Here is an 18456-nt window from a genome sequence, read left to right on the forward strand (position 1 = left end):
CACCTGGCCTTGTACACAGTTAACAGCTAATGTTAGCCAAAGAAAGCTAGCAAGCTACTAATAGTGCAACCCTAAGTAACAGTACAGATGAAGATGAAAAATGATCTAGGTTGGAACTGTTGCTGTTAAAATACAATACTAATAACTGGAATATACTGATTGAAGCAAGATGCTTTTTGAGGCAAACGCACTCACACAGTTCTGGGTTGTTCATCTAAAGCAGGAAGCGGTCTCCTGCCTGATTGAGAAAGCAGTAGATGTTCTGATCCAGTTTGGCACCACATACCTATGTGAGTCATGGTTCTCAACTCTGACATACTTAAAAACAAGTACAGAAATAGACTCAATGCTGAGCATGACCTCTGTGTTGCACTGAGTCCAGAATAGACATGTTGTTGAATACTTCAACCTGTGTGATTCCAGTTCTGAATAAACAAATAGTTATTGTATTTTAACAGCAACAGTTGAAAATTAGACTTTTTTTCAATAATACTTCCAACAGTAAGATGTACAGTAGGCCTGATCATTTTCTTTCATCTGTACTGTTACTTAGGGTTGCATTATCAAAAAGCCTGTGTGTGTTCTGTTATTCATCTGTGTGATGTGATCAATCAGTTTATTCCAGGTCAGAATGAAATGATTTATTGTATTTTAACAGCAACAGTTCCAACCTAGACAGATATGTAAAAGTGCTTTTAATGGGGAAAAATAAACATGAATACTTATTTATATGAAAATGTAATTTCATAGTTTTTTATTTTGGTCTATATTGCATTTGTTTTAGGCATAAGGGTAATGAAATGTACCAATATTTATGTATAGTTGCATATTTTCATAAGCTTGGGTCCCAGGAAAACACTGAATTTCTCATTTGGGTCCCAGGCTGAAAGTCCCTGGCTTAGATCATAGGAATCACAGTGCTGACATATTTATAGACCCATCCAAGGCTTTTGATACCATCCACTACTCATTCAAAGTTTGTCTGAAATAGGAAACTATCTGTCAGTAAGGCCAATGTGTGCTTTCTGATGTTGTCTCGATATTACTAAAGGTGTCCCGCAGGGGGCGATTTTGGGACCTGTCCTCTTTACTATTTATATAAATAATATCACAAAGAACTATATGCAAAAACATGTAACATTCATCTGTATGCAGAAGACACTGTTATGTACCCTATTCTACAGCTGACCAGGCTATGTTGCAGCTGCAATCTGATTTTGTTGCCATGGAGAAAGTCCTTGTTGATTTAAAATTAGTACTTAATGCGGGAAAAACTAAACGTATGCTGTTTTCTAATTTTCGTAGAAATATTTCAGATGGCTTACACATTCATGCATGGGATGTTTCTTTCATTGAGCAGGTTCCCGCCTATACATATCCCATCTATAAATAATGCCTCTCTCTGAACAGCAGGATGCAGATTGTACAGTCAACATTCCTGCCAGTTCTTGACTATGGTGACACTATTTATCGGAATGCACAACCACTACTCTTAATCCTTTGGATGTCGTCTACCATAGCACCCTTCGCTGCATCCTGTATCTAAAGGTTGGCTGGTCCTCATTAAAGTTCCGTAGATCACTTCATGACTCCTTTTTGTTTACAACGCTCTATTATACAAGCTTCCGACTTACCTAACTTTGCAGTTAAAGTATAAAAACATGAGATCCCAACACCGTTCCCAGGGTTGGTTAACTCTTGAAAGTCCTTGGGTCTTCACCGAACTAGGTAAATCCACTTTTAGTTTTAACGCTCCACATTTGTGACTCTTGTCAGGAAACTAGGTATATTTGCCATGAACTGGTAACTAATGATATTGTTGTGAGTTTATTTTTCTGTAATAACAAATAAAAATTTGCTAAAGTTAAGACGTTGTCAGCTATATGAAATGGTCATTATTTGAACTGGCTAGCCAGCTAACTTAGAGTTAGCTAGCTAACAAGCTCGAAACAAACCAAAACATTGTTTAGAAAGTTGATTTTAGTTGCCTGGTTTGCTAGATTGACATATATTCAATATCTTTTTGAGTGGATGGATTTATTGGTGGGTTTATTGGTGTTATGTTATTTTGGACCACAAGGCTGCTGTCATGCAGCCAGTCGATTTGTGTGTATACTTTTTCATAACGACAATTAGTTTGATGTCGGATGACAATAGAATGTTCATGATGTCACTGCGACAACTGTCTATAGACATAGTTTCAACCAGCCTTAAGTCTTGAAATCTTTGGTTGTTTAGTACACAACTGTATTCACTCAGTATAGCACATGGCCTCACATGTGAATCCTTAAAAAGATGGGTGGGGCTAAGGCTTAAGAGGGTGTGAACGATGCTGAAGGGGTGTAGACAAAGAAGAGCTCTCTAGTGGGTGTACCCAAACATTCAAGGTCCATTTTCTCAAAAGTGGGGTTAGAAATTTAGAAGCATAACTACTTTCCCATTGTTCCTCAACTGTAGTGTATGATATATAATTTAAACTCTGAGTCTCTACTTTTATCCAATGTAAAAAAAACGCAATTTCAAATTTTGCTACATAAGACCGAATTTGAGCCAGTCACTCACATTTTTGGAATAAAATACATTCATTTGGATTCCCTGGTGCCATTTTGGCAGCTTAAAACCCTTAATGAGTTCACCGAGGTGTGCAATTGTTTTGATTTTCATTTGTTTATGATGCCTGTGATGTTTGTGATGTTCTAATGTAATGTACTTGTTATTGTATATTGTTATTCTGCCTTGTATCTAGTAGTTTAGTTTTTATTTTATGTCCTCAGGGCACCATTGAAAATGAGACCCAGTTCACAATTGGGCTCCCCTGAATAAATACAAGTTTTAAAAAATGTCTAAAGACCTTGGGATTGAACACCTCCCTCTGCAACTGGATCCTGGATGGGCCACCCATAGGTGGTGAGGGTAGACAACAACACATCCGCCATGCTGACCCTCAACTCGGATGGAGCCGCAGTGTCTCCTGACCCCTCCTGTCTCAGCCTCCAGTATTTATGCTGCTGTAGTTTATGTGTCAGGGGGCTAGGGTCAGTTTGTTATATCTGGAGTACTTCTCATGTCCTATCCGGTGTCCTGTGTGAATTTAAGTATGCTCTCTCTAATTCTCTCTTTCTTTCTCTCTCTCGGAGGACCTGAGCCCTAGGACCATGCCTCAGGACTACCTGACATGATGACTCCTTGCTGTCCTCAGTCCACCTGGCCGGGCTGCTGATCCAGTTTCAACTGTTCTGCCTGTGATTATTATTATTTGACCATGCTGGTCATTTATGAACATTTGAACATCTTGGCCATGTTCTGTTACAATCTCCACCCGGCACAGCCAGAAGAGGACTGGCCACCCCACATAGCCTGGTTCCTCTCTAGGTTTCTTCCTAGGTTTTGGCCTTTCTAGGGAGTTTTTCCTAGCCACCGTGCTTCTACACCTGCATTGCTTGCTGTTTGGGGTTTTAAGCTGGGTTTCTGTACAGCACTTTGAGATATCAGCTGATGTACGAAGGGCTATATAAATAAATTTGATTTGATTTGAACTCAGGGGCCCCTCAGGGGTGCGTGCTTAGTCCCTTCCTGTACTCCCTGTTCACCCACGACAATTGCACCGTGCACGACTCCAACACCATCATTAAATTTTCAGACAACATGATGATGTTAGGAGGAGGAAAACAATCTCTCCCTCAACATGAGCAAGACAAAGGAGCGGATCGTGGACTACAGGAAACGGAGGACCGAGCATGCCCCCATTCACATCGACAGGTCTGTAGTCACTAAGCTAAGGACCCTGGGACTAAACACCTCCCTCTGCAACTAGATCCTGGACTTCCTGATAGGCCGTCCCCAGGTGGTAAGGGTAGGTAACAACACATCTGCCACGCTGATCCTCAGCACAGGGGCCCCTCAATGGTGTGTGCTCAGTCCCCTCCTGTACTCCCTGTTCACTCATGACTGCACGGCCAGGCACGACTCCAACACCATCATTAAGTTTGCTGATGACACAACAGTGACAACGATGAGACAGCCATAGGGAGGAGGTCAGAGACCTGACCGTGTGGTGCAAGGACAACAACCTCTCCCTCAATGTGACCAAGACAAAGGAGATGATTGTGGACTACAGGAAAAGGAGGACAGAGCACGCCCCCATTCTCATCGACGGGGCTGTTGTGGAGCAGGTTGAGAGCTTCAAGTTCCTTGGCGTCCACATCACCATCAAACTAACATGGTCCAAGCACACCAAGGCAGTCGTGAAGAGGGCACGACAAATCTTATTCCCCCCCCAGGAGACTGAAAAGATTTGGCATGGGTCCTCAGATCCTCAAAAGGTTTTACAGCTGCACCATCAAGAGCATCCTGACGGATTGCATCACTGCCTGGTATTAGAACTGCTCGGACTCCGACCGCAAGGCACTGCAGAGGGTAGTGCGTACGGCCCAGTACATCACTGGGGCCAAGCTTCCTGCCATTCAGGACCTCCATACCAGGCGGTGTCAGAGGAAGGCCATAACAATTGTCAAAGACTCAAGCCACCCTAGTCATAGACTGTTCTCTCTGCTATCGCATGGCAAGCGGTACCGGAGTGCCAAGTCGAGGTCCAAGAGGCTTCTAAACAATCTACCCGCAAGCCATAAGACTCCTGAACATCTAATCAAATGGCTACCTAGACTATTTGCAGTGCCCCCCCCCCCTTCTACACTGCTGCTACTCTGTTATTATCTATGCATAGTCACTTTAATAACTCTACCTACATGTACATATTACCTCATTTACCTCGACACCGGTGCCCCTTCACATTGACTCTGTATCGGTACCCCCTGTATATAGTCCCGCTATTGTTATTTACTGTCGCTCTTTAATTATTTGTTATTTTATCTCTTACTTTTTTTGGTAGGGAATCTGTTTTTATATTTGGTGTGTCATCATAGTGGTCTCTGACTTGTGGTCAGACTCGCTCAGGTGGAACAAACTTAAATTTGCACCTTTTTCAATGCTGATTTGAATGTCATTGATAAAACATAGAGGTGTCAAAGTTTTTTTTACGCAAACATCCTTTCTGAATTTAAAAGTATCCTCGAAGTAATCATCTATTTTTTTTCAAAAGTATCTGTATTCTGATTACATTATTCTTTACTGGTAACATAAAGGCTTACAGTTACCATCTTTTGTAATCCAATACTCCCCAACCCCACTTAATACAGTTATTTTATCATAGGAGTGGCAAAAAAGCCGCTTGTGCATTGATAAGCAAGCAATATCCACAGTCGAAGTACAGATAGAGCTGGAGCTGGAATATGAAGCTAACTGCAGCTGGCTAGCTTTAGAAAACATTGAGCAGATCTAGCTTCCTTCGTAGTATACCCCTCAGGTCTGGTCAGCGTGTTTCAGTAATAGCCTATACAGGAGTGAGGCTAATCTAAATTCAGGGCTGCTTGGCAGTCGTTGTTGTGATTGCGTGACATCTACTTGTCAAATCTGCAGTTGCGATTTTCGAGGCTGCAATTAAAATTGAGACTACATAGGTCAGACATGGGAGTGCCGGTTAGGGTGTACGTGTGTCTATGTGAGACTGTGAAAGAAGGGGCTTGGGTCTTAAACTGGCCTCTGTTGCCCTGTTTACTTGCATTCCCTGGCACCATATTGGGGGTCTATATCCAGAGGGGTTCTGTTGCATTTAAATCGAGACCTCTTTTGGGTTGCTGCTCACTCTGTGCTGCTGGCTACTCAACTACAAGTCATTTTGAGTGCACCATACAGCAATGCTGCATTCAACCACTCCAGTGATCCATGCAGTGCAAAAAAAAGGAAAAGCTCAACACAAAATTCTTCCTGACTGGCCCTCCTTTGGTCGCCTCCCTCCTCTTCCTCTCTCCTGCATATTTTGTTGGGTTTGTTATCCCAGCCGAGGGCATTGATGAGACCATGGCATTGTTGCTGGAAATTACACAGGTATGCTAGCACAGGGCATTTCCATCTGAAAGGACCCATGAGCACCAACGTGTGAAGTTCATAGGAGTATGTCAAATTGGGTGTCAAATGAAAGCTAAGAGTTGATCTTTTTGAGAAATTAAGGGAAATATACATTTTTCAAAAATGTTCTGTCCTAAAAATTGGGAATTAACAAAGGCTTTGATTTCTGGTCAAATAGATGGAAAAGGGGTTTTTAGAAAACATCTACCAGAAAAAGTCTTACAAGGTATTTGAAATACATCAAAAGACAATAATGTTGAAGTAAAGACCCCTGCCAACTAAAATCAACACATATTTAGTTTTGAAGAAATGATTTGTCTTCTGTAAGTTTAAGAAACCTTGGCTTCCTTGTTCCAAAACCAAATATATTTTCTAATTTCTCTCCCTCATGAGGAGGGAGGATAATGGAAGTTCACAGAAGTAGCAAGTAATGGTAGACCTACCAATAAGTTAGTGTTTTTGCTGATATCAAGTGTGTTTAGGAATTTTTAAGTGATTAAAAAAGGAATTGAAAAATCAGTAATGGAATTACTGCAATTGAATTGGCTACAATGGCATGTACAGCTCATAACTGTTTTTCTCTTTCTGTCATCTGGTGAACAAAGCACGACTGAACTGTCTGGACAACCCCTACCTGCCTCTCTATCTCTCCGCTGCTCTCTTTTTCACAATGATCTCTTTCTCTCCAGCTAATGTCACCTCTCCTGGCTCTTACTGACACCTATCACAACACCTACCAGTCACCCTCTTTCCATTTAATGTAACAAGCACTCTCACCCACTGAACACCGACCAACACCAGACGTCCATAGACGTTGAAAAGTAGTTGAAATTTTTTCATTCGCCCTGGCCGGATCAAATCTGAACCAATCATAGACGTTTATGTTTCACAAGTTTGGTCAGCACAGTAGAGTACAGTAGAGAAAACACACACACACACTTTAACACACATACTCTAAAACACACACATTATTCTTTGTAATGTAATATTCTAATGGAGCAATGTAAATTTGTATAATGCTCAATGTTGGACGCCAGGAAGAGTAGCTGCTGCCTTGGTAACAGCTAATGGGGATCCTAAAACTAAGTACAGTAACATCACAATAAAGAAAAGCAGAGAACAGTAAAGTGCAGTACAGCACAGTAGAGTAGAGCATACTAGAGTATAGTATAAGGTACCGTACTCTACTGTGATGTCCAAACTTGTGACATAGATGTCCATGATTGTTTCAGACTTGGTCTGGTCTGGACCAAACAGATTAGGTCTTGTTTGGAGGCGGAGCTCTTTACAATAATAGCCAGGATGTAGACTAACTGCCCAGGACCCGGTTTCCGATAAGCAATGGAATTTCGGCTTACAATTTTTTGATGATGCATCTTTCCTACAACCTGAAGATAACATGCATTTCCCTAAACACCACACAGAGAGAATGGTTGCTAGTGCGTTGTTGGAGTGTGTGTTGATAGGATCTGAAGAAAGGATCTAACAATTCCTTAATACTATAATTATTTCACAATATAGACGATGGATTAGCTCCTGAAGTGATATGACCACCGATGGCTGCAAATATTGAGGTGGCTTATTCTAATGCTTACCCAATAAAAATGCACTAAATCACAGCACATCATTGAGTACGTTAGGCTACACATCATGAAATTTGTTGAGATAAATTACAGACAGTACTCTACAAGTAGCAAAATAGAACTCAATTGATGGAACATTAAATGTATTTCAATATGGTTTTAATGCTGTGATCTCGGTTTTCATTTGAAGCATATTTTTGATATGTCGCTTGTTTGTATCAATTGCAAAGACATTGGCAACTTTGTATTTGTAGTCGACTTTGTTCTGCAGTTCTACTTCATACCTTTCAGACCATCAGTACGGTTGAGAGTATGGATTATATCCCTCTCACTCTGCGTAGGTCACAGTGGGAGCACGACCACGCATGGTTTCTTATTTCTTCTCGCAAAATTGGTTTAGCCGTATTGCGAAAATGTACTGCATCTTCCCAAGTCCCGTTAGGGTAAGCTTAACTCTATGCGAGTTGAGTATACTGTCAGTCTGTCACCAACAGCATGTGGGTCACAGTGCAAGATTCGCCCTCCAAGGCTGTGTGACAGCTCTCCCCTACCTATCCCTTTTACTGGAGGATGCCGGGCTTCCTTGTCTTGTGCTGACTTAGCCCACCAGCTAGCGTATGTATTACCGTACTCCGGTGCTGACCTTGTCAAGATATCCTCCACTGCTGTGCTCGTTATAGAGGCCACCAGGCACTAGTTCTCCTTCAACTACTTAAAACTCAAACTGTTCACTTCCCTATATAACCACATCCAGGAAGGTTGTTAGCCTAGCCAGCTATAAAACATGAGATTCGCATAGCCGTATTCTGAGGTCATGACAACGATGATGAAACTGATCCACATTTTGAGAGCATCATCATCCCTACAACACCACCTGCTACGAGGCATTCTGACTGAGTCCAATGCCAGTTTTGATGACTTACTACTGCACAACCTTGTCAGATGGCTCAGCAAAGACACGGTTTTGGAATGCATTCGGGAGGAAATCTAAGCTTATTAGAGCAAAAGAGTGACATTTGCAACGTTTTCTGAGTTTTGGAAAAAAAATTGACAGACATTACATCACACCGTAATCAACTGAATGTTAAGCTGCGGGGATGGGAAAACACAGTGTGTGATATGATAACAGCAGTCCGGACTTTCCAGAAGACATTTGAGGTTTTTCAAAAATGATCTCCAGAGAGAACTTGTCCACTTCCCCAATCTTCTGATGCAAACATAGGAAGACAAAGATGTTCCCAACAATGTTGATTTCATCCTGAAGCTGATGGATAACTTCACGACTCGCTTTGATGACTTCAGTGTTGGAAGAGAAGTGCTTCTGCTCATCCAGAACCCCTTCTTGGTCACAAATGTTACAAAGCTGTCAGAAGAAGCAAAATAGATCTTCAGATGGATAGATGTTGCATCACAGCAAATGGAGTTGATTGAACTGCAAGAAAATGTGGCTTTAAAGGAGCAGGCTGGTGATTGTGACCCTGTCACATTCTGGGGAAATATGGTACCTGCAGCTGATGTCCCTGTTCTCAAGAAACTGGAACTATACATCCTGACCATGTTTGGCTCCACATACAGCGGTGAATCCGCCTACTCCACAATGAACTTTATTAAAAATAAATACCCCACCAGGTTCACCAATGAACACCTGCACCAGTGTCTCAGAGTTGCTCTCACACCATTTGTTCCAAAGTTCACAGCATTGGCAGGAGACAGTGTTCTTGGGCTGAGTGGGAGAAAACAAGGATGTCATCGAGGTAGACGAAAATGAACCGGTTCAACATGTCGTGGAGAACGTCATTAACCAGGGCCTGGAACACAGCAGGGGCGTTGGTAAGTGCAAATGGCATGACCAGGTATTTGTAGTGGCCATAGGCCACGTTGAAGGCAGTCTTCCACTAGTCCCCTGCCTGTATCCGCTCCAGATGGTAGGCGTTCCGCAGGTCCAATTTGGAGAAAACGGTGGCGACCAGGGCGGCTCGAAGGCCAAGGTGATGAGTGGTAGCGGGTAGCAGTTCTTCACCATGATGTCATTGAAGCCCCGGTAGTCGATGCACTGGCGCAGGGTTTTGTCCTTCTTCTAAACAAAGAAGAACCCTGCGCCGGAAGGGGAGGCAGAAGGACGGATACACCCTGCAGCTCGATGTAGGTCTCAATTGCCTTGGTCTCCGGACGCGACAGAGAGTGCAGTCGTCCCCGGGGCAGTGTGGTGCCTGGGAGAAGGTCGATCCCGGCATCATAGGGTTGGTGAAGAGGAAGTGAAGTGGCTAGGGCCTTACTGAGGACCTCCCGGAGGTCCTAGCACTCCGCAGGAATGGCGGAGAGGTCCAGGGCAACTTCTGATCCCACAGGAAGACATCCCGGGGCAGGTTGCGCTGACTTCAGACAATGGGCGTGGCAGAACGGTCTCCAGCCCATAATGGCACCAGCAGTCCAGTCTGAGGGGATTGTGCCGCTGGAGCCAAGAGAATCTCAATACCACGGGAAGCTGAGGAGACTTAATCAGCATAAATTGGATTGCCTCGCTGTGGTTCCCTGACACTCATAGGTTGATAGGAGTGGTATTGTGAGTGACCCGGCCTACAGAGCGGCTGTCCAGCGCTCTAATGTCCATGGGAATGGAGAGGGGCTGAGTGGGGATGCCCAGCTCGGACGCCAGGGTAGCGTCCAAAAAACTCTCATCATCCCCAGAGTCAATGAGTACCCGGAGAGATTTCGACTGGTTCCCCCACAGCAGGATAGCATGGAAAGGGATGTGAGTAAGGGGAGAAGAAAAGTTCTGTATGGCCCACCAGAGTACTCGCCCCTTCTTGATGAGCCTGGGTTTTTAATTGGCAGATAGCTAAGAAATGTCCCGTAGCTCCACAATATAGACAGCTCTGGGTATGGAGTCAGCGTAAGTGCTCAGCCAGAGTCAATCTAGCACTACCCAGGTGCATGGACACCGAAGGAGGCGAGTCAGCAGCCCTCTGTAATTCCCGAGAGAACTCGGGTGACGTTGGGTTCACTTGGACATGTAGACTTCAGGGGTCTCCGGGATTCCTCGGAGGCGAGGTGGGAATCAAGGGCGAACGAGGGCAACAGGGCACAGATTCCCTCTCCCTCCTACGTTCTCAAAGCCTCCCATCAATCCGGATGGTCAAGGCTATGATGGAGTCTAGGTCCATGGGCAGCTCCCGGGCTGCAAGCTCATCTTTGATCACCTCCGATAATCCGTGAAGGAACATGCCGAACATTTCTTCCGTACTCCAGGCACTCTCAGCCGCCAATGTGCGAAAATCCACCGTGTAGTCTGCCACACTACGGGAGTCTTGACGTAGCTGGTAGGGAATCAGTGGTGCGCACCCTATGGTTCAATACTCACACGTGACCGCAGAATTACGATATGCCTTTTCCTATCATTTCCAAAAGTTGCTTATTGCACTGCAGACGACACGCACGTTGTATATTCAGATCCACAGAACTAGACACGCACCTTGTGAACAGGCAAGACAGACAACTGCTTGGGGCCCCAGGCCGTTAGTGGGCTCTTGAGGGCTGACAAACTTTACTCCACAGCAATGTCTCAAAATGTGGCAACCGCAGTGACCACAACCCCCTCCACCTTAAACAACGAATGGATGATTTGCAATGACATCTCAGAAGTAAACCTCCCTAAAGGGGGCCCCATGAAGAGAGGGGAAACTCTCACCACCTCACCAATGTGACAATGGCGAGCGCTAGCGAGACAGAGAGAAGCAAATTTGAAGAGGCACCGGCGCCTTTCAAATCTGCTGTGTGGGAACATTTTGGATTCAACGTTCAATACGATAACGAGGTTAAGAAGACCGTAAACAAAGAAAGTACAGTCTGCAAGCATTGCTTTGTTACTGTCGGCTACTCGAGTGGAAACACTTCTAACATGTTGTGTCATTTACTCGCCATCACCCAGCCGTATCCCTTGCAGGTGGACCTGGTGCAAGGAGAGTCCACTTGTTAGCGAAAACACAACAATCTCTCACTGCTGCCTTCCAACAATAATTTAACCGAGTTACAATGTCCCCTCCCACCCACATTTCAGCAGAAAATTAATTCCCAAACTCTATGAAACATCACAGAGAGAAATTGAAAACGAATTGACACAGACATCCTATCTAGCTCTCTCCACTGATAGTTGGACCTCCAGAGGGACTCAAAGCTACCTCACTGTGACGGTTCTATATGTACTGGATTGGGAGATGAAGAGCTACGTGTTGCAAAAAGGGTGATGTGTTTAATTTTTTTCCTTAAATATAAAGATAGCAAAACCATACCGTTACTGTGGCCCACAAAACGTGATACATACCGAACCATGGGCCACTGTACTGTTGCATCCCTAGTAGGCGGAGCAGCTTACGAGCAGCCTCACTCCTGGACAACGGAGAATCAAACACCTTCCGCACTTCCAACTCCTCCAGACTGAGGCAGGCGGCGGACTGTTGCTCCCACACCACCGTAGCCCAGGTGAGTGCCCCCCCGGACATCAGCGTTGAGATACGCTATCCTCGAACAGTCCGAGGGGAACGAAGAAGCACGAAAATGAGGGAGCACTGGGAGAGAAAAGCCAGCGCTCTGGAGGAGGTAAGCGGGGTTTTCGGGACACTGGGGTAGGCTGGAAGATTACGGATGTGACCCGCCAGGGAATAGGGAATCCCAGTAGGGAATCCGCAGAATTGCTCCAGCAATGTATCGAACTCCTGGTCATGGCGTTCTGCCAGGGTATGGAGTCCCGCCATAAGACATTGCAGTAACTCCTCGTGTCTTCCAATGGTGTGTCCTTGCAAGGAGACAGCATTGTGGAGCTGGTCTTAGTTTGCTGGGTCAGTCATGGCCAGTTCGTAATATCAGAACTCAGGATAAGACCCAGATGCAGACAGCTAGAGTCACAGATGTTTAGGGGGCAGGCAAAAGACAGGTTAAAGGCAGGCAGAGGTCTGTAATCCCGGGCAGTCAATAAGGTACAGAACAGCAGGCTCAGAGTCAGAACAGGCAGAGGTTTGTAACCGGGTCAGAGTCAGGCAGGTGTAGAATGGCAGGCAGGCTCAGGATCAGGGCAGACAGAATGGTCAGAACCGGGAAAACTAGGAAACAGAACTTGAGAAAGCAGGGAGATGGGAAAACACGCTGGTAAGAAAAGACGTAGATGATTATGTTTATTACCACAGTGCCGATAAAGGGCAATATCCATCCGGACCTTTGCCACCTAGGAAATTTGTGTCGCTGGACCTTCTCAAATAGTAGTTGAGTACCCCTGGTTTAGGGGGAAATGCTCTGAGTTTTAAAGATGCTCCTACGAATGTTCTAACATTGAACTTAGCCTTGAAATGCTGTTGGGAAATCACATTTTATTTGTCACACGCACAGAATACAACAAGTGTGACTTTACTGTGAAAGACTTACTTACAAGCCCTTTCCCAGCAGTGCAGTTAAAAAGGGAGAAAATTAACAAATAGATAAAAAGAAAATAATATGTATATGTATGTAGGGGGTGAAAACAGAAAGTCCAGGTAGCCATTTAATTAACTGTCTTATGGCTTTGGGGTAGAAGCTGTTCAGGAGCCTTTCGGTCCCAGACTTAGCACTCCGGTACCACTTGCCGCACGGTAAACCTGGTTCTCAATGTTAGAATGGAAAATCATGAATCAATTATGTGTGTTTCTGTGCTTTTCTTTTAGAGCAGGTTGGTGTGCCATGGAGACAACAACCAGAGTTATGTATGTGAATCAGACCACTGCTGTGGAGAGTCTCAGTGCTGCAGCTACTACTATGAGCTCTGGTGTGAGTTACCAGCTTCCTTCTCTCTGCTCCCCTTTCCCCCTTGTCTTTTCTCTCCCTGTACTATTCCATGTCTCCTCTCCTCCATACAGTGTATGCCTAACCAGAGTTATTTGTGTGAGCCTGTTGCTATCTCCTCTGTTCTGCTCTCCCCCTCTATCCTCTCCTCATATCATATTCCCTGTCTATCCTCTGTCTCCATAGGTTGTGTAACTCTTAAATTAATAATGTGAGAGGGTAGCTCTAGTTGTTTACAGGCAGGGTTGTAGTCTCATGTTACTGGTGCAGTCCCTTTTTATAATAACTCAAGACTGACTGCATGGGCTTTAAAGGTGCTGAGTCTGGAGCAGTTTTTCATTTGTTGTTTTAGCCTATGTTGCGCTCAACAAATGATCCTGAGCACTGAGGTGTGTGTGTCAGAGGTTTGAGACCTACAGATCTGTTGGAAATGGATGCTATTGCATTAACACATAGCTCTGTTTTCAGGGTTCTGGTTGGTGTGGACTCTCATCATCATATTAATGTGCTGCTGTGTGTCTCAGCACCGGCGCTACAAGCAGAGCTTCCAGCAGCAGAGGAGACAGAATGAGATCAACCTCATTGTATACAGAGAGGCCCACAACAACACACAGCATCTCCCCCTCTATCTCAGTGAGTGCCAATGTCTGTCTGTAGCATTTGTATGCGTGACACATTATTGATATCCTTTAGTAGTGGTTTCTTTGCAGCAATTCGACCATGAAGGCTTGATTCATGTAGTCTCTGAACAGTTGATGTTGAGATGTGTCTGTTACTTGAACTCTGTGAGGCGCAATCTGAGGTGCAGTTAATTGCCGATTTCTGGAGCTGGTAACTGTAATGAACTTATCCTCTGCAGCAGAGGTAACTCTGGGTCTTCCTTTCCTGTGGCGGTCCTCATGAGAGACAGTTTTTCCAACTGCAGTTCTGTACATTTTCCCTATTGACTGACCTTTATGTCTTAAAGTTATGATGGACTGTCGTTTCTCTTTGCTTATTATTTGAGCTGTTCTTGCCATAATATGGACTTAGTCTTTTACCAAATAGGGCTATCTTCCGCATACCAATCCTACCTTGTCACAACACAACTTATTGGCTCAAACACATTAAGGAAATAAATACCATAAATTAACTTTTAACAAGGCACTCCTGTTAATTGACATGCATTCCAGGTGACTACCTCATGAAGCTGGTTAAGAGAATGCCAAGAGTGTGCAAAGATCTCTTTAAGGCAAAGGGTGACTACTTTGAAGAATCTCAAATATAAAATATATTTTGATTTGTTTAATTTAAATGCGGAAGACTTATTTCAGTTGAAGGTATTCAGTTGTACAACTGACTAGGTATCCCCCTTTCCCTTAATACTTTTTTGGTTACTACATGATTCCATATGTGTTATTTCATAGTTTTGATGTCTTCACTGTTATTCTACAATGTAGAAAATAGTACAAATAAAGAAAAAACATTGAATGAGTAGGTGTGTCCAAAGGATTGACTGGTACTGTATATCAAGACATTTCAATTCATATCCGCTCCTTCCCTTTCTCGTTGTATAGGATTCCTGCCTGACTACATGCTGCCAACCTATGAGGAGGTAGTTGACAGCACTGCCACTCCTCCCCCTCCCTACAGTCCCCCTCCAGTTAGCCTCTCTGTCCACCCAGCACCCTGACTGCCCTCGTCCTTCCCCCAGACCACCACCACATACCCAGACACAACCCCCACTGCGGCCCCCCGTGTCTACACAGGGGGAGCATGGCAATGGTTTCCCTGACAACAATAACTTGGCGTTGGGCAGGTAACTGCGCTTTACAGGCGACTCGGCAATCGAGATGTGTGACAACCAGGAACTCTGGGAGGGAGGAGGAAGACACATGCTGGGAAGGGAGGAGGAAGAAAACATCTGTGATAGATGCAGACCCCAGATTCAGATCCACACAGACACCAATATACACACAGACATAGAGACTCAGAGTTGATCCCCCAAACCTGTGAGTGAGAGGTGTGTGTGTGTGTGCCTGTGAATGTGTCCCTCCTTAGAAGAAAGTAGCACAATGCTTGCATCACAATGTGCATTCCTCTGTAATGCAGCCGTGCCATATGTAGCCATATCTTAAGGTGGTGATGCACTGACTCTAAAAGCCTGGAGTCTCACTGCTGTGCCACACAAAGGCCAATAGATTATAGAGTTCAAATGATGAATTTATGCCATGTCGAACTGAATAGAAACTAAAAGCGGGCTGGCACGGTTGAGAGCTTTGCTGGAGGTACACATTGGTTTCATAGAACCGCTTTCAACACTGTAGACTTCCTCATTGGTTTTGGGTCGAATTCAGGCATATATATAAAATCGTTGATTTATTCAGACAAGACATAAATGACTAAATGAGATACACAGTCTAACATCAACATATGATGTAGGAATATACACAACCGGAATGAACAAAGCAAGAGAGATGCGCCAAGAAGGATTACAAGGTATATTCTTATTTTTCATTTTTAGATTACCATGGAGCATCATCGTCTGACCTCATGTTAAAGAGACACCACGTTTATTGCACAAAAACTCACACACCTATGCAGTGCGGAGGTTAATGTTTGAAACGGTGAATATGACCGGTTTAATGTGTCTCGGTTATTGTAATGTGTCTTCAGAACTCCCTTTTACTAAGGAATCACGAAGTCTTGTTACGTAGCCTTTCTGTAATATATTATATGATTGAATAGCCTACGCTTAGATTAATACTGTGTAGCCTTATTGGGAACTGTGTTTCACATATCTCTATAGAGTAGTAGAGCAGCTCCCAGAGGCCATGATTGTACTTCCGATGTGGTTTTATTTATTATTATTATTATAATTATATATATATATTTATATATAACAATAATTCTCTAAAGAAAAGTAAAAGAACATTGAAGTAATATATATATATAAAAACATTCGCTACACATTAATTGAGTTTCAAAAGTTAAAATAAATAGAATAAGGTCAGGGGTTACAGTTGTATAAACCTATGGTAGTGTTGTAAGAATACAATGTTTATATAAAAAAAAGGTTTTGACTAATTCTAGAGATTTTATAAAATATTGTATTTCAAGTAAAAATATATTGCATTTGGGAACAGATTTCCAATATGTGTTTTTGTGAATACAACATTTACCAGATAGAGTGAAGAAATTAATGACTAATTCAGCTGTTTTGTTTTCATTTGAGTAATAACAATAACAATAACAACATTACATCTTTCATTGTAGATACATGGGTCTTATTAATGAAATAAAACATGTAATTACTTAACTCGCTCCAAAATAACTTCACAGAGTTTCCGATGTGGGTGTGGTAGCGAATCAACCTTTATTTGTATGAGAGGCGAAGCCCAACTTGGCCAAAAATCTGTCTTCTCCAGCAGGTTGCAATGTTTTGTTTCTTTCACAAAAGCGATGCGTTTTTGTATGGAGGTCAATGAGAGGCCATGTGAGTTTTATTTTATCAAAGTTTCGTAATGCTTAGGTTGTTACTAGTGTACTGATAAAAGTCGGTAGGACACGTGACATCTCGGCAACTTTGAGATAAAACACTTTATATCGAAGTTGTCTCAAGATTACTTTGCATATTCATGACATGAGCTTCTTTCTCCATTGAAAACAGGCAGTTGACGTCAACAACAATATTGAAAACTAAATTAAAATAATGAGATGTATCCACCAATCCAAATAGAGGAATAGGTCGCATACACACATTTAACAGATGTTATTGAGTGTGTAGCGAAAAGCTTGTGTTCCTAGCTCCAACAGTGCAGTCATATCTAACAATTCACAACAATACACAAATCTAAAAGTAAAAGAATGGAATTAGGAAATATATAAATATTAGGACGAGCAAAGTCCAGAGTACAAATACAGTGTGTGTGTGTATATATGTTATACAGTATTTGGGTGTGTATATGTGTGATGGGCATTATAGACATTATAGACATTATGGATAGAATATTTAGTGTATCTGTAGAATACGTAGGATAGAATAGTATACATACAGCAATCATGGAATAGGATGGTATTGACTAGAATACTGTATATACATATGAAATGAGTAAAGCAGTTTAAAGTGACCAGTGTTCCATTATTAAAGTGACAGTGTTCCATGTCTATGTACATTGGGCAGCAGCCTCTAAGGTGCAGGGTTGAGTAACCAGGTGGTAGTCAACTAGTGACAGTGACTAAGTTCAGGGCAGGGTACTGGGTGGAGGCCGGCTAGTGATGGCTATTTTAACAGTCTGATAGCCCTAACTTGAGCCCTCACTTGAGAAATACTGCACCGAACATCTTAGTTAGATGTAAAATGGCACAACTAAGTTTTCCTCTGCAAAAACGTCAAAATTAATGACGGATTTCGAGTTATCTTAGATTAATTCTGACTATTATGAGGAAGTGTATACTGGCTACGGCGTCTCAAGATGGACAAACAATACTACTGTCGCTTTTTCTAGTTTTTCAAGTGAAGATATTTTAAGGGAGAATGCAAGCTAGCCGAACTGGAGCATGCAGAAGCTTTTTAACTCTTTCAACATCTGTATCCATGGGAGCAAGTTTGGTTTTAGAAGTGGGGGGGACATTTTTGTTATTAATATTATTATTACTATTATTATTTTTAGCCAGTTGGATAAACACTCCATTACAGACTACCGACCGCTCGGAGGCGTCCGCATGGTCCTAAAGCACACCGTTTCCTCGTTTTGTATCACATTCCAATGATAAAACTGTGGGGGACATGTCCCCAGTGAAAGTTGCACCTACCTGTATCCACTGGTGTACTTAAAAACTGTTTTCTGTTGCAAATGTTGTATTGCAGGAGTGATGCTACCTTGTAGTTCTCTATACCATATGACAAATGAGCAATGGCTAGTCTCACTTTTACATATGCAAAGCTCTGAATGCAAAGCTCTGAATGTGGCATCCATAGACAGACCACTCTCCGCTGAGTCGGCAGAAAGTGGATGTTTCTGGTTTTCAGGGATACAGTATTTTCAACCTTACTGCTGTGGCCCCTGAAAAACAAAAGCGAGGTGTCTCAAGTGTGCATGGCCAGAGCTCTATATAGACC

At 43.1% G+C, this 18456-nt stretch overlaps 1 protein-coding gene across 1 annotated transcript; it reads left to right on the plus strand.

The window, feature by feature from the left end:
- The first annotated feature begins 4943 nt into the window (after positions 1 to 4943).
- On the plus strand, positions 4944 to 17167 carry wbp1la (WW domain binding protein 1-like a). Its single transcript, XM_024424657.1, has 4 exons — positions 4944 to 5943; positions 13238 to 13340; positions 13824 to 13988; positions 14912 to 17167. Exons 1-4 carry the CDS (start codon positions 5782 to 5784, stop codon positions 15025 to 15027), a joined length of 546 nt encoding a protein of 181 aa, XP_024280425.1. The 5' UTR covers positions 4944 to 5781; the 3' UTR covers positions 15028 to 17167.
- The last annotated feature ends 1289 nt before the right edge of the window (positions 17168 to 18456 follow it).

The sequence above is a fragment of the Oncorhynchus tshawytscha genome, linkage group LG06, assembly GCF_018296145.1.
Source record: "Oncorhynchus tshawytscha isolate Ot180627B linkage group LG06, Otsh_v2.0, whole genome shotgun sequence".
Lineage (NCBI taxonomy): Eukaryota > Metazoa > Chordata > Actinopteri > Salmoniformes > Salmonidae > Oncorhynchus > Oncorhynchus tshawytscha.